This window comes from Oryzias latipes, chromosome 19 (assembly GCF_002234675.1).
Source record: "Oryzias latipes chromosome 19, ASM223467v1".
NCBI lineage: Eukaryota > Metazoa > Chordata > Actinopteri > Beloniformes > Adrianichthyidae > Oryzias > Oryzias latipes.
The window spans coordinates 3,722,706-3,735,773 of NC_019877.2; the positions used below are offsets into that span (position 1 = coordinate 3,722,706).

The 13,068-nt window shown below is 38.1% G+C and overlaps 1 protein-coding gene across 1 annotated transcript in view; it reads right to left on the reverse strand.

Annotated features, from left to right (window-relative positions):
* Positions 1–13,068, reverse strand: part of LOC101174779 (cytohesin-3) — a 29,224-nt gene that overhangs the window by 12,568 nt on the left and 3,588 nt on the right. Inside the window, exons 2-7 of the mRNA XM_011487890.3 lie at positions 5,436–5,518; positions 4,708–4,772; positions 4,071–4,137; positions 3,799–3,917; positions 1,590–1,670; positions 1,397–1,509 (exon numbers count right to left, since the gene is read on the reverse strand). Of these exons, the coding sequence (XP_011486192.1) occupies positions 1,397–1,509; positions 1,590–1,670; positions 3,799–3,917; positions 4,071–4,137; positions 4,708–4,772; positions 5,436–5,518 (528 nt within the window). The remainder of the gene's footprint in view (positions 1–1,396; positions 1,510–1,589; positions 1,671–3,798; positions 3,918–4,070; positions 4,138–4,707; positions 4,773–5,435; positions 5,519–13,068) is intronic.

The window sequence follows — 13,068 nt, forward strand, 5'->3', positions numbered from 1 at the left end:
GTTTGACAATATGCAGATGACTCCAGATATGGCCCTATATTCTGTTTAATAAAACATACATTTAAAGGCTGGATTATTTCTGAGGACAACAAAACATCATATTTTTTGCTTAAAGACCTACTCCGTTTATCTTTTTATCTATTGTAAAACTGGTCCCAGTGGTCTTTAATTATGATTGTGCTGCTTTTAGACATAAATAAAAAAAAACTGTATCATTTTTAGGACATTAGGGGTGGGACAATTAATTGATTAATCAATTGATGTATAATAGAACTGGACTGAGCAACCGTGATGTTATCCATAGAAAATGCCTTACTTCTGGCTCTAACCAGTTCAGTCGCAATTTTTAAAGATGTCCCGGATTAAATTTAGGTCAGTGAATCAATCGTTCAAAATGATCCAAAACCGCAAATGAATCGTATCAGCAACCTCAAATTATCCTATGAATTAAATTGTTGTCGTTAGCAGGACATCGTTCCTGCAAAGCAGCATTACTTGGTTAGAAATTTGCCTCTGAGTTGAGGTTGCAGATTGAAGATCAGAGAGTTTGTATGGGCATTTATTTTTCTGCTACTGATTGACAACAATTTAAATAAAGAAATACTCAGAAATGCAATTTGGAGCATTATAATTTCTTAAGATATGACATATGATCAGAAAAATGCCATTAGGATACGTTAAAAACATAAAAAAAAACACAATTTTCATTGTAGTGGGTCTTTAAATCCCAATGACTTATATTTGAGTTTTACTATTTAGGTATTTTGAGTTTTTTCTGGGTTTCTTTGGGTCTGCTGCACAGTGACACACCTGCAGCTTCATCATTAGACAACAGCCCATCCATGACTCTGACGGATGGCTGCAAGCTTTGTTTACTCCTAGACCATGTTCCACTCAGCCAGGTTAACTGAATAATAGATGGCTCTTGTTTGTTGCCTGCTGTAAAATGTCAACTGGAATCTATGATTAATCTGGATAATCCTCACGGGAGCTCTTATGGCTTTATGATTAAAAGGTATTTAAAAAAAGAGGCCATCACTCACATCCAATTACAGACCCCCCAGCACTTTTTCTGCTGACATATTCAAAGTGTTTATTGCTACTTTAAATGCAATTTTACACCAGAGCATCAGGGACGTTCACTTTATAATATAAAAATATTGTATTTTTGTAAATAGAGACCCAAAATATGGTTGTAGATTCTAATCTTATGCTACTAATTTCTGTCTCTAACTCTTCAACTGTTCTGTTTTGTTTTTTTGTGTTGTTTTTTTTTGCACACAGACCAAAAGAGGTGAAGTGGAGCTCATCTGACAGGCCTGATAGGGCGCATCTGAAAAAATAAAAGTATGTGAACCGCCTGTTTCTGCAACAGCGACCCTTTGCTGAGTCTGACCTGTGGACTGAAAGACACCAGCGTTGCACTGGCAGTAGCGCGAGGCGAACGCTTCCATCATACGGTCAATCTTTTGAGCTTCGCCCGGCAAGCGGAAACTCCAAAGGAACTGCCTGCAAATGGAAGGAAAGCCCGGGTGAGAACAGGGAGACTTTTGTGAAGACGACAGCTGAGTGAAAACCTTGGTTTTGACCTTAGAGCCTGCACCAGGTTGAGATCTGCGAACTCATGAAGCTCCACGAAAGCTTGAAGCACCTTGATGTTGAAATCATCCCTGAGGAGAAAGAAATGGCTCACACAGAGACAAGCGTTCACAGAGATGTCCTAACGTTAATGAAAGCAACATGAACCAAGAAGACGGGTGGGATGGAAGCCATGTTTAAGCTCCTTTTCTTTGCATTCCTGTCATATTTGCGAGCCGTTGAGAGGCTCTGCAGGTCTGGAATCAATTGCAGCCGCCGGCCGGTGCTGGCAGGGGCGGGAGGTGATGGAAAAGAACAGCAAAACCCACACATGCACCCTTGAGCTGGAAGTTTGTTTGGAGGCTTCCCGGAGGAAAAGTCAACAGCCGCTCTCCGACTGGGGTCGACGCTTCCATTAAACATGGATATGGTTCATGGTTATCGTAACCTGTATCCGCAATCCTGACTCTCCATTGTATATCATTTGACATAAATTAAAGCTTTGGTCCTACAGTTTAGGGACATTTAGATATTTTTGAAGTGGCTTTCGAGGAACGAAGAACAAATCTTTGGTTCCAATCATCTAGATGAAAACTTTGGGGTTTTGTCTGTTGCTTGTTTTAGTTTGTGTCCACTTTGTGTTTTTTGTTGTTGATTGAAACCTATACCGTAGTCTTAACATGTATAGTATATAAAAAAAGGTATAAATCATGCAAACATGTTTCCTGGAACTCATCAACCAAAATATGGTTTATGGGCACTAGTCAAATTGACATTAAATGTCGTTATATTGATCCAATAGTGATTCTTTTTCTCTGCTATCATCTACATCCATCTCTTCATCTGTGTCTCTTCACAGCTTGTAATGATAGGTTTCCTATCCTTGCATAAGCTTAATTAGTGATAATTACTGAGCGTAAACACTGAGCCTGTGATTAGTGTGATTTCCAGTGGCTAGGTGGCCTCTTTGATGATTTCCCATGAATAAAACCCTCTGGGAATCCTAGAACCCCCTCCTCAAAGAAAAAGCTCCTTCACTATAAATGAGCCTGTTTCTATAAACCCGCTTTTGTCTGATTACTTTCTACTGATGCACAAACACGACCTTTACTTCTGTAACTGGGATAATTTTGAGCAACCAAAAGGTTGTTCGGATGGTTGTAAACCAATAAATGTCAATTTAACTGGTGATGTTTTACAACCTGAAATCATGTGAAGTTAGCTTTAAAGTCCCACTCCGATCATCTTTTGTTACCAGTGGTCTTTTAATCAGGATTATGCAGTTTTTAGCCAAAATAAAAAATTAAAAGATGATAAAAAAAATAAAATAATTAAAAAGCTTTCATTTTCTAGGACATTTTAAAGGATACTGGAGCTAACCAGTCGAACAGTTTAGACTCAAATTCCAGCTCGGAGGAGGAAAACAAAGACGTTAATGGATCTATTTGTCTGCAGGTGGATGCATCAGAGTGGAGCGGAGCAAAAACTGCATAATCCTGATTTTATTTATATAATATATATTTATTTTTTTCCAGCATTGGGAGGGAACTTCCTGTTCTGGTCGAGGACTTCCCAGAAGCTCGTGGCCCGCCCACCGTATTTTCTACTTCACAAATACAATCTTTTGCAAACGTTCTCTTGTCTGCTCCTGATTCCTATCAATAACGAGAAACACTCAGAAATGCCATTTTAGGCTTACTTTTCTTCATATATGTCAGAAAAATGCTACAAACACCATTTTCATCACAGAGGGTCTTTTCCCCTTTTAGACTGTTCAGCAGATTTCCTGTCTTTGCTTGTATTAAACATAAATCAGGACTAAGTATCATTTTAAAACTATTCTTGCCATCATAGTTTACAAACACAGAGAGTCTTAACCCTTTAACAGAGGCTGAAGATGCTTCAAAATGTTGTATTTTTGTCCCTACAAACAGACAAACATCTGTAATTATTATTTTTATTCAAAGATTTTAGTGCTGATTGCTCAATGTCAATAACAGTCTGGATCTTGTCCTTTTCATTTATTCGGTTAATCTACAGGAAGTTTCTTAATCTGTGCTAATGGGGAAAGACTTAATCTAATATTTCATGGTGTAACTTTTATGAAACCAATTAAGATGGAGTGGACTCTCTCTTCATCCTTTTCTCTTATAAGCCCCAAAGCGGGTGTTAACCTCGTGTACGGAGAGCTTTTTTCCATCAGCATGACAGACGCCTCACCGCTCTCCTAAGTAGTCTCCGATGACGGTTTTGTTGAGCCCCTCGCCCTTGTAGAGGAACTGGGCGATGTCTTCTGGAGTGTTCTGGAGGAGGTCGTTCTCCAGCATGAACTGGATTCCCTGAGGAGAGGAAAACAGCAGCTCAGCGAGAGATGATTGGAAATGACAGATTTCACAGCTAAAAGAAGCTCCCTCTTCACATCCAACACAGAAAGTCACTCAGGACGAAGCTTTGGCTTTTTTTGTTGTTTTGTTTTTAAAGCAAATAGGTACCTTTTTGGGATCCATGTTGAATTTCTTCCTCCCCATGGCGACTTGTTTGTTTCTTTGGGACGTTTTACTGGGACACACAGACAGAAATAGACATTTATCTAAAATGTATCACTAAAAAACAACTTTTCTAAGAAAAAATCCTTATAAAACCACAAAAACTAATATGAAAACATTTTTATGGGTCAAATATCCTCTGTAAAAAGTAAGGAATGCATATAAATAGTGTCTTAATTAACTTTAATGACCAACACTGCAATGTTTTAGGTCAAACATTCAAATCTTTATCAAATTAAGATAAAGGCTAAGAGATACGAGGTAAAAAATAACAGATTTTACTTGTTTTCAATGGAAACAGAAGAACTGATGATTAACAGCAAAAGAGCCAAAACCAATCCTGTTTTTTTACATGAGCAAAAGAAAAGACATCCTGAACACTCAGCTTAATTAAACGCAGCGTCTTCCCAAAGGAAGTACATTCTCATTTAAGAGAGATTAATAAGAGCCTCTAAACGCCAGAAACCTTACAGGGAATACTGACGTTTCTGTGTCCTAAAATCGATAAATGAGTTTAATCAAGAAAATAATAATTACAGATATATCAGAGCCAAACGGTAATGAAAAGAGCATCTTGATTTACCTTTCCCCGACACATGTCAGCTGTTCGATTTCCGTCATCACTTCCGCTATCTCAAACTTCAATCTCTGAAACACAGCAAGCAGTAAACAGTCCACTCCTTTCTCTAGAAGCAGACCAACGCAGTCAGAACCCAGAGCGAGCCTGAACCGTCCATACCCAGCAACCCACTGCTTTTTATGGGTAAACTCGGATGCACAGGCAGGATATTTGCATCACGGCATGCAAATACAGACTGCAGCACATCGGCGGCAGACTTACAGGAGAAGCGCCTTTCATTTACTCATGTCATTGACTTGAAAAAAACACTTATCTCATAACATGCAAAATAAAGGTGAGATAAAGCGATCCGATGGAAGTAATTTAGTAAAAAAGAAAGGTTTCTTTTTGTAGGATTCATAGCAACAACAAACAAACAAAAGCCAATAAAATATTTAGGAGGATTTTCAACAGAAAAATCCTCAAACACTGCATTTTGGCTTTGAATTCTGCAGATTTTATGAAATAAATTTGACCATTTGACTTAAAAATATCATTCAAATGTTTCACAAACAAAACTTTTATTGGAATTGACTACTTTTAAACTGATAAATGAAGAAATAATCAACTTGGTTAAAGCTGCAGACTCAAAAAACAAAAAAAAGACAAATTTGAAACTTTGATATCTGTCAAAATAAAAGAAGCCAGCTCACATGTTTAAAGGATCCTCTACGCATACGTGAGAAACATACCTCGATATCATCAAGAAGCTCTCTTTTCCTCCGTCGGATGTTGGACAGCTCATCCCTCTCTTCAAGGGATAAATCCTCGGGAACTGAAACACAGGAAGTCAAAAATACTCAGGACTTTCTCACTGCTTCACAATGCTGGAAAATAAATCCAGAATCACTCCAGAACCCTGCTGCTGCTTCCCTTTGCTCGGCTGCAGCAGCAGACATCCACAGCCAGCGAATTCCCCCCAATTAACCAGAGATAGAGAGAAGAGTCTTAATTATTCCGCATGAAACTGTGTCATCCTTCCTTCTCCATTTGGCTCAGGGGCGTGTGCTATTAATAAAACTAATCCAGATTAAGTTTTCTTTCATTAAAAGTGAATTTCACCAATTTAGCACAGCCTACATCTCCCTGTTTCCGCAGCAGCTTCAGGCAATATTTTTATGCTCTTCAGAAACAAAACTTTGAGGCAGGAAACCATCGTGTTTCGTGTGTCTTATTGATGGAAAATCCTGGTTTGTTTCAAAAGGAGGAAGCGTTCGGCCTCGAAGGAAGCCAAGCATTGTTACAAACAAACTGAGCAAAGGTGCTCGTTATGTAATCCTGAAGCAGGGTGAAGGGTGACCCACACCAACAAAAAACAAAGCAAGAGACGGGGTGAAGAGAGTTTTTCATTAGAGCTGCAGCTTCTGGCGGCTCCTCCACTCTTGGCTTTAAAAGCAATTAGTGGTTTAAAAAGTTTTATGGCTGTTTTATATAACTTCACTTCAAATCTTTTGATCTACTTATAAGGATCTTATTTTTCTACCAGGAAATTCTCTTCCCTCTTTCTTTTCCTAATCCCCGTCTTTGCTCCCTTCAGCAGCTTTGGTGTTGTATGAAGTTAAAAATAATCGATTAATTGATTTAAATAGAGCTTAATTTACACGGCGCAATTGAGTTTTATAACACCCAAGAGATTTCTTTCTTCCTTTAAGACAAAAAATGATTCTTTATTAGATTTTGATGTAAAAATTCATAATCATCATCTTAGATCAGCTGTGTATTAGGACTGGGATGAAAAACAAATAAATCTTTATTAAAAAGTAATGATCAAATCTTTTAATTCATCTTTCTTTAAAGTGATTTCTGATTTTTCAGCTAGTTTTACTATAATTAGATATGATGGTATTACAAAAATGTCACGTTTGTTCAATTTATATCACTAGAAATGAGTCTTTGTGACCGGAAAACATTGGTTTTGAATGGAATTTAATAACAAACAACACTAAATAAGATGCTAAACTTGTAAATCATAATTCGTTTTTAGTTTAGTTTAGTTTAGTTTTCGGGCAGTGATGATAAGCCTGAGCCCACTTGTACAAACAAACAAGTGTCAAGACCAAAATAAATAAATAAATAAAGGGATTTTGTATGGAACTCTTTAAACATGGTCTGATTTTTGCTAAAATACATACGTAAATTTAATCCTGAAGAAGCCAAGAATGAATTTCTGTTTGGCCTTTAAAGTTAATTTGACTTTTTTTTTTTTTCGTTTTTAACTTTGGGTAGCAGCAATTAAAAGCAACAACAACAAAACAAAAAAAAAAGACTGCATTATAAAGAAAAAATAAGAAAAAGCGAGCGCGCTGTATGGCTTGAAGATGCCCACCGCCCTCTCCGCCCCCTTCTGGCCCGACAAATAGCCCAACATCACAACAATAGCCATCTCAATGGGCTTCAAACTGTCACTGGCTAAACGGCTGCTACATGTCCCCCACTCTCCTCCTCTGCCCCTGCCACCCTGGATCTGTATCTGACAAATTCAAAACACTTTTTTTTTTTAAATGGAGGCTTTTCTATTGGCTCTAACTTCATAGCAACCATTTTATTTATTGGTGACCTGGTGGTGACAAACAGTCCGATGTCATTTTTAGAACAATCGGTAAAACTAACTTTTTGGATTTCTTTGGCAACGGGGGTTTTAGGTTAAAAAATGGTCACATTCCCAATATGGTCATACGGTATGTTATATTGTTCTGTTCAGCTTGAGCCAATGATTCACGTATCACATTTGTAGAAGGTACTAAAGAGGATTTTATTTTTTAATTTCAAGATGGCAACTTTTTATCAAGGTCAAAGGTCAATGAAATTTTGATTGTGGTTGTAGACGTAAGACATTTTTGCCCTATTTATTTTTCTGACAGCTTCTCCCACTGTGGTATCATGTCGTTGGGCAGGTTGTTCATTATCATTATTCATTTTCGTAGGTGCGTCCAAATTTATGATGATTTTAAGTTAATAGCGGGGTGCGCAGTAAGAAAGATGAATTGTGAAAATTGGCAAAACAAGCTGTTTTCCTCTCATTTATTAATTTTATGTTTAGGTATCCCAACCAATCAGCTGATGGAGATCCAACGCCTGCAACGGCAGACGTGGTTACAACCTTAATGCACAACAAACCAAATGAAAAGACGGGAAGTGGCTTCAGGCCCCACCGCCATTGAGGCAAACATCACTGTGGTCCTTCAACCCAGTTCTCCACTTTAAAGCCTCTCAAACCACTCGCTTGATTACAGGGGTGGGGGGCTGTGCACCAATAAATTCTCCTGTTCAAATGGATTTTTCTTTTCCCACTAACTACTTCATTAACTTCCTCCATCTGACCATCTACGAGGAATCAGTTGATGCTAAAGCGGACCGGTCATGCAGCCCAAAGGAAAACGCAGCTCCGCTTCAACGATGATGAAAATCGGCCATGGGGGCGGGGCCACAGACCCAACAGCGGTCAGACCGCTGCAGGAGCACACCAGAAGAGGCTTTGCTTCATTCTGCCAACAAAAATCCCAGAAAATCTACTTTTAGCGGGGACCCCCTGCGGTGGCTCTTCCCACCCAGCAGGGTCTAAACCCTCAACGCCACCGCAGATTCAATAAACTGACCCAGACTGGTTCTTTAGTCCTGTGGCAGTCCTGAGCGGCAAAGCCCAGATGCTTTTTGCAATTTTTTTCTTACTGAGCCTTTGAGTCAAAATTTCTACACACTCAAAAAATTTCCACACAACTAGTAACAAACCAAAATGAATTTTGGGGATAATAAATGACCCCTTTCGAAAATATGACGACGTTACCGCAGGAAAAACCATCAGAAAAAATAAATGGGGACCAAAATGTCTTAAGTCTACAACCACAATAGAACTTTTGTTGGCCTTTGACTTCGGTAAAAGGCTTCCATCTTGGGGTTAAATAATAAAAGTGTCTGAATCCACTAATGAAACTAAAATGACCTTTGACCCAGGAAGATGCCGCCATCTTAAAAAAAAAAAATCACCCTCAGTACCAGCAACAAATTTAAACTCCTCCTAGGGATTTCTATCACAGCATAGCTCCTTGAGCATCATTAGGGATTTACGTTGGAATTAGAAATTGCAGATATTGAATGGCGTTAGCATGGCGAGCTCACAGAAGTGGCACTTCCCTGTTGCTGGCACATATTACATACTAGAGTTGTGAAATTTTAATATTTGAATCCTTGAGTCAAGATGAACAAAACAATATGACATATGATATAAAATTATTAGAAATGTGGGCGTGGTTAACAAAAAACCTCCGTTGCCAAGGAAATACAAAAATGTACTTTTGCAGATTCTACTAAAAGTTACATATACTTGTTAGTCACCCCCAGGCGACCAAATACTAAAATGGTTGCTATGGAGATAAATCCAACAGAAAAGCTGCCATTTTATAAAATATATATTTTTCATGAGTTTATCACATGCAGCTCTGAGCAGGGGGGGGGGGGCACGCTTGGGGAAGGGTAGCGCCTGCTAGCCACACAACATTATGGGTTTATGTTTTACGTTGTTGTTTTTTAAATCTAATAATATTTGATGACAAAAAAATTGGAAAAAATTAACTCGTATGTCCAAACCCAAACTCACACGAGTCACTTTGATTTGGATCTCGCCCACAGATCCAAATCGAAGTGACTTGTGAGTGAGAGGAGTGTGATCCGGATTTACGGTCTTTAAAGCTGAAGCATTAACCCACACTAATGTATTGAAATGTGGAGAAGCTTTAGTAAAAATGACCCTTTCCCTACTTGGACCGTGTCGCACGTTAGAAGAAAACCTCCTTCCGGATCCTGCAGCCTCTAATCTGAGACCTGCTGTTCATCATAATCCGTCCTATCGTGGACAAACACCCGGGTTAGAGTCCAGGTCACACAGAAACACAGGCGGGCAGACATGTGGAGGGACTCGCACGTGCCCGTCTGGCTCTAATCCCACACCCTGTCCAGTGCACTTTAGGGCGGAAGTGTGACGAATGAAGCCCTGACATTAGCCTGCAGAGGTGGAAAATCCAGATTACCAATCTGCTACAAAACACTGGAGAGCCTGAACGAGGGTTTTGTAGAACGCCACACAATGAAGTTTAGTAAATAAATAGACTTAAATCACGCTTATTCTAACTTCAATTCGAACACTAAAAAAATGGTGCATGAAGTTAAACATCAAATTTTTTAAATAGAAACTTGTTTTTTTCAAAAGTGAGAAGATTTTAGGCAAATGTTAATTTGCAACAGCTCAAAACAACTCAATTAAAATCAACTCATTAAGTTGATTTTGATTCAAATAAATGTAACTTGGTTTGACCTGAATTGATTTATTTTACTTTAATTAAAGAATTAACATGATTTAATTTGTTTTGATTTGATCCAATTCAATGTTTTTCAAATGGAACTTTTATATAAATAGCGCCAAAGCTAAAAGCCTGAGTCTTTGCCTCTTCACTGAAGCCAAACAAATCATCACACAGACCTCTTTTAACAAATGAATTACTATATTTCCTCCTCTTTAAAGCCTGTCGACCCAAAATGATTAAATTGTTTTCAATGTCAAAAATGTGAGCTTTAATGCAGGTTTGCTACAGAAAAATGTTGATTTTTCTTACCAGATATTAAATTTTGGCTGGGTTTTTTGTTTTGGGTCAAAACTGCTGTCAGTTAAAAAAAAACTCAAGTGGTTTTCTTTGTATTTCATGCTGCTGTTTTTAAGTGCTAACTGTCTTCAAGTATCAACAACGAGGCAAACCAAACTGACCTTTATTACAAACTTTATTTTTGCCTTTTAATTGTTTTGCTGCTACAAACATTTCTCCTTAGAGATCACTATGAAAACTGATTTTTTTTAAAGATTTATTTTATGATTCATGTTGAGAGGTGCATGATTTTCAGGCTGAATTCATGTAATAAAGTCATGATAAGCTGTGCTCAACGTGTACAATTTGCTCCAAACGAAGGAAATCAAATCGGAAAAGAACATTTCAGAAATTTAAGAGAGTAACATCCATTTTGTCAGTAAATGACTTTGAAAACCTTCCAAAAATATGTTTTCTTGCATGTCTTCTTGTGGAACGGTCGCCTGGAAAGCATCTTGAGCGTGTTAGGATGTGAGCAGCCAGGGCGTTTTCCTTTTCTATTAGGTCAGAAGCCAAGGAAAACAAGGAGAGCCTGCAGGCTCCTGCCCCCTCCCTCCCTGCACAGTCAGCCGGACCCTTCCTCTCCTAACTCCACCTTCATCGCTGTGGACTCCGTCTCATTTGGGGGCGTTTTTCGATTCCCATCCCTCTCACAGCTCAGACAGAGTGATGAGTCCAGCAGGTTGTTTACAGGAGCAAAAATTCTGCCTTCAGACAACAGCAGCACACTTCCACGGAGATGGGAACATGACTGGAAGCCTCCGGCATCATCTGCACATGTATCTAAACACATGAAGAGTGCAGCAGGAGCTCTGAACTCCTGTCACATCTTCGGAGGGTTCTTCTAAGTTTACGCACCGTCCTGATTTATTTCTCAAATGGCCGCTTCAGCCTTTGAAGCACACAGGAGTGAGGCCATAAAGAGCACTTTTTAGCACATTTTTGCACCTCTGCTGCAGCACACACCACAGAGACATTTGTTAGAGGCCGTGCAGCCGTTTATGTGGGGGATCACTATGAATGTTTTACAATAAAACGACCAATTCTGGAGAACAGAGACGGTTTTCACATCGAAGTTCTGCTTCACCAATCTAGCAAACAACTGAAACTTTATTTATAACGCACTTTGAGAACAGTCACAGCTGTACGTGAAAGATTAAAGCCAAAAAACATGAAATATTAATCAAATTGGAACTTAAATGACAAGAATAACATTATGTTGTGAAAAATATAAATAACTTTGATTAAGTGCTGAAGAGTTTGGGCCTGATAAACAGTTAGGTAAATGACATGACAAGGAAATGCGACAAATATAGAATATTTTGATAAAAATATATAATACAAATATGATCAATAACTGTATGACTGTTTTGTTGCATCAATTTCAGAACAAAATAATAGAACCTGCAGTTTAAAAAATGATTAAAAAATGATTTTATTTTGTTTTGATTTTATTTTGTTTCCACTTTTGAAAAGAACTGAATATATTTTTTGGTGATTTACACAATTTATTTTGTTTTTTAAGTCTTTTACATAATTTATTTTACAGAGTATTTAGTCGTTTTCTTTTTTAGATATTTTTAGGGAACAAAAACCTGGGATTTTAAAAGGGAATAGTATAAGAAATTTGATTTTATTTGGATTTTACTCAAGACAAACCAGGAAACAATATGCTTTTACAAAATATGATAAATCACAAAATGATTCATTTAAGCTTGAAAAAGAAGATTTTGTCAACAGAATTGTTGGTGAAGCAAAAATAGATTTTGATTTAGGTGGGATTCTTTTTCCAAAAATGTGATTTTCCTGTTAATAGAAAGCAAAATAAATGTTATTTTAGTTAAATTATAATGTTTTTTCAAAGTCACATTTATTTTTTAATTCAATCTGATTAGACAAGCCTACCTTTGACTCATTAGTGGGTTAAGAATGTTTTAACAAAAAACATTGTGTTAAAAACCATAGTTTCTTTTAAAAAATGGCTTTTTAGGGACAATTGACCCTATGATATAAAAATGAAGAACCAAAATGAGCAAAAAGTGGTAGAATGGGCTATAAATGATCTAAAGTGAATCAAATCTAGTATTTTTCATCAATAAAACTGTTACTTGGAGGCACATTTCACACCTAAAGGCCCGTACACACCGGGACGAATATTCGCCAGGCGTTATTCGCCAGCGTTTTTCGCCACGTTTTTTGTGTTCACACCCAGGCGATTTTCGCTGACGATGAGTGGAGTGAACATGCAATTTCATTCCCTGACATTAGATGGCGCTTAATGTAAAACAGAAATACTCCTGTACACAAGGTGGCGCTGCGCAACTTTACGCTTCTTAAAGTCGCTTTTCACTCAGAAGAAGAGAGCAAGTATTTACACGCTTGTCAGAATCAAACAAAGAAAACATGAATATTTCAAGCACCAGTAGCTCCAACTGGTGCTTGGTTCGTGGATGTTTTAGAATGTCCGTCATTATTGCTTCGCGGCTGTGTAGACGCTACTTGGCGTCTATCTTCTTCGCTGGTATGTGTGCTCAGCAAGGCAGTTTTGTGTTTGAGCGCCCCCAAGTTGTGTTTTACTGTAACTTCAGAAGCTCCAGACACGTGAGCAAAAGCGCCGTTCTCATTGGTCGAGTAGATTTCGACGCGACGCGTCGAAAAAAAAAAACGAACCCGAGGCGTTTTTTTTTTTTGA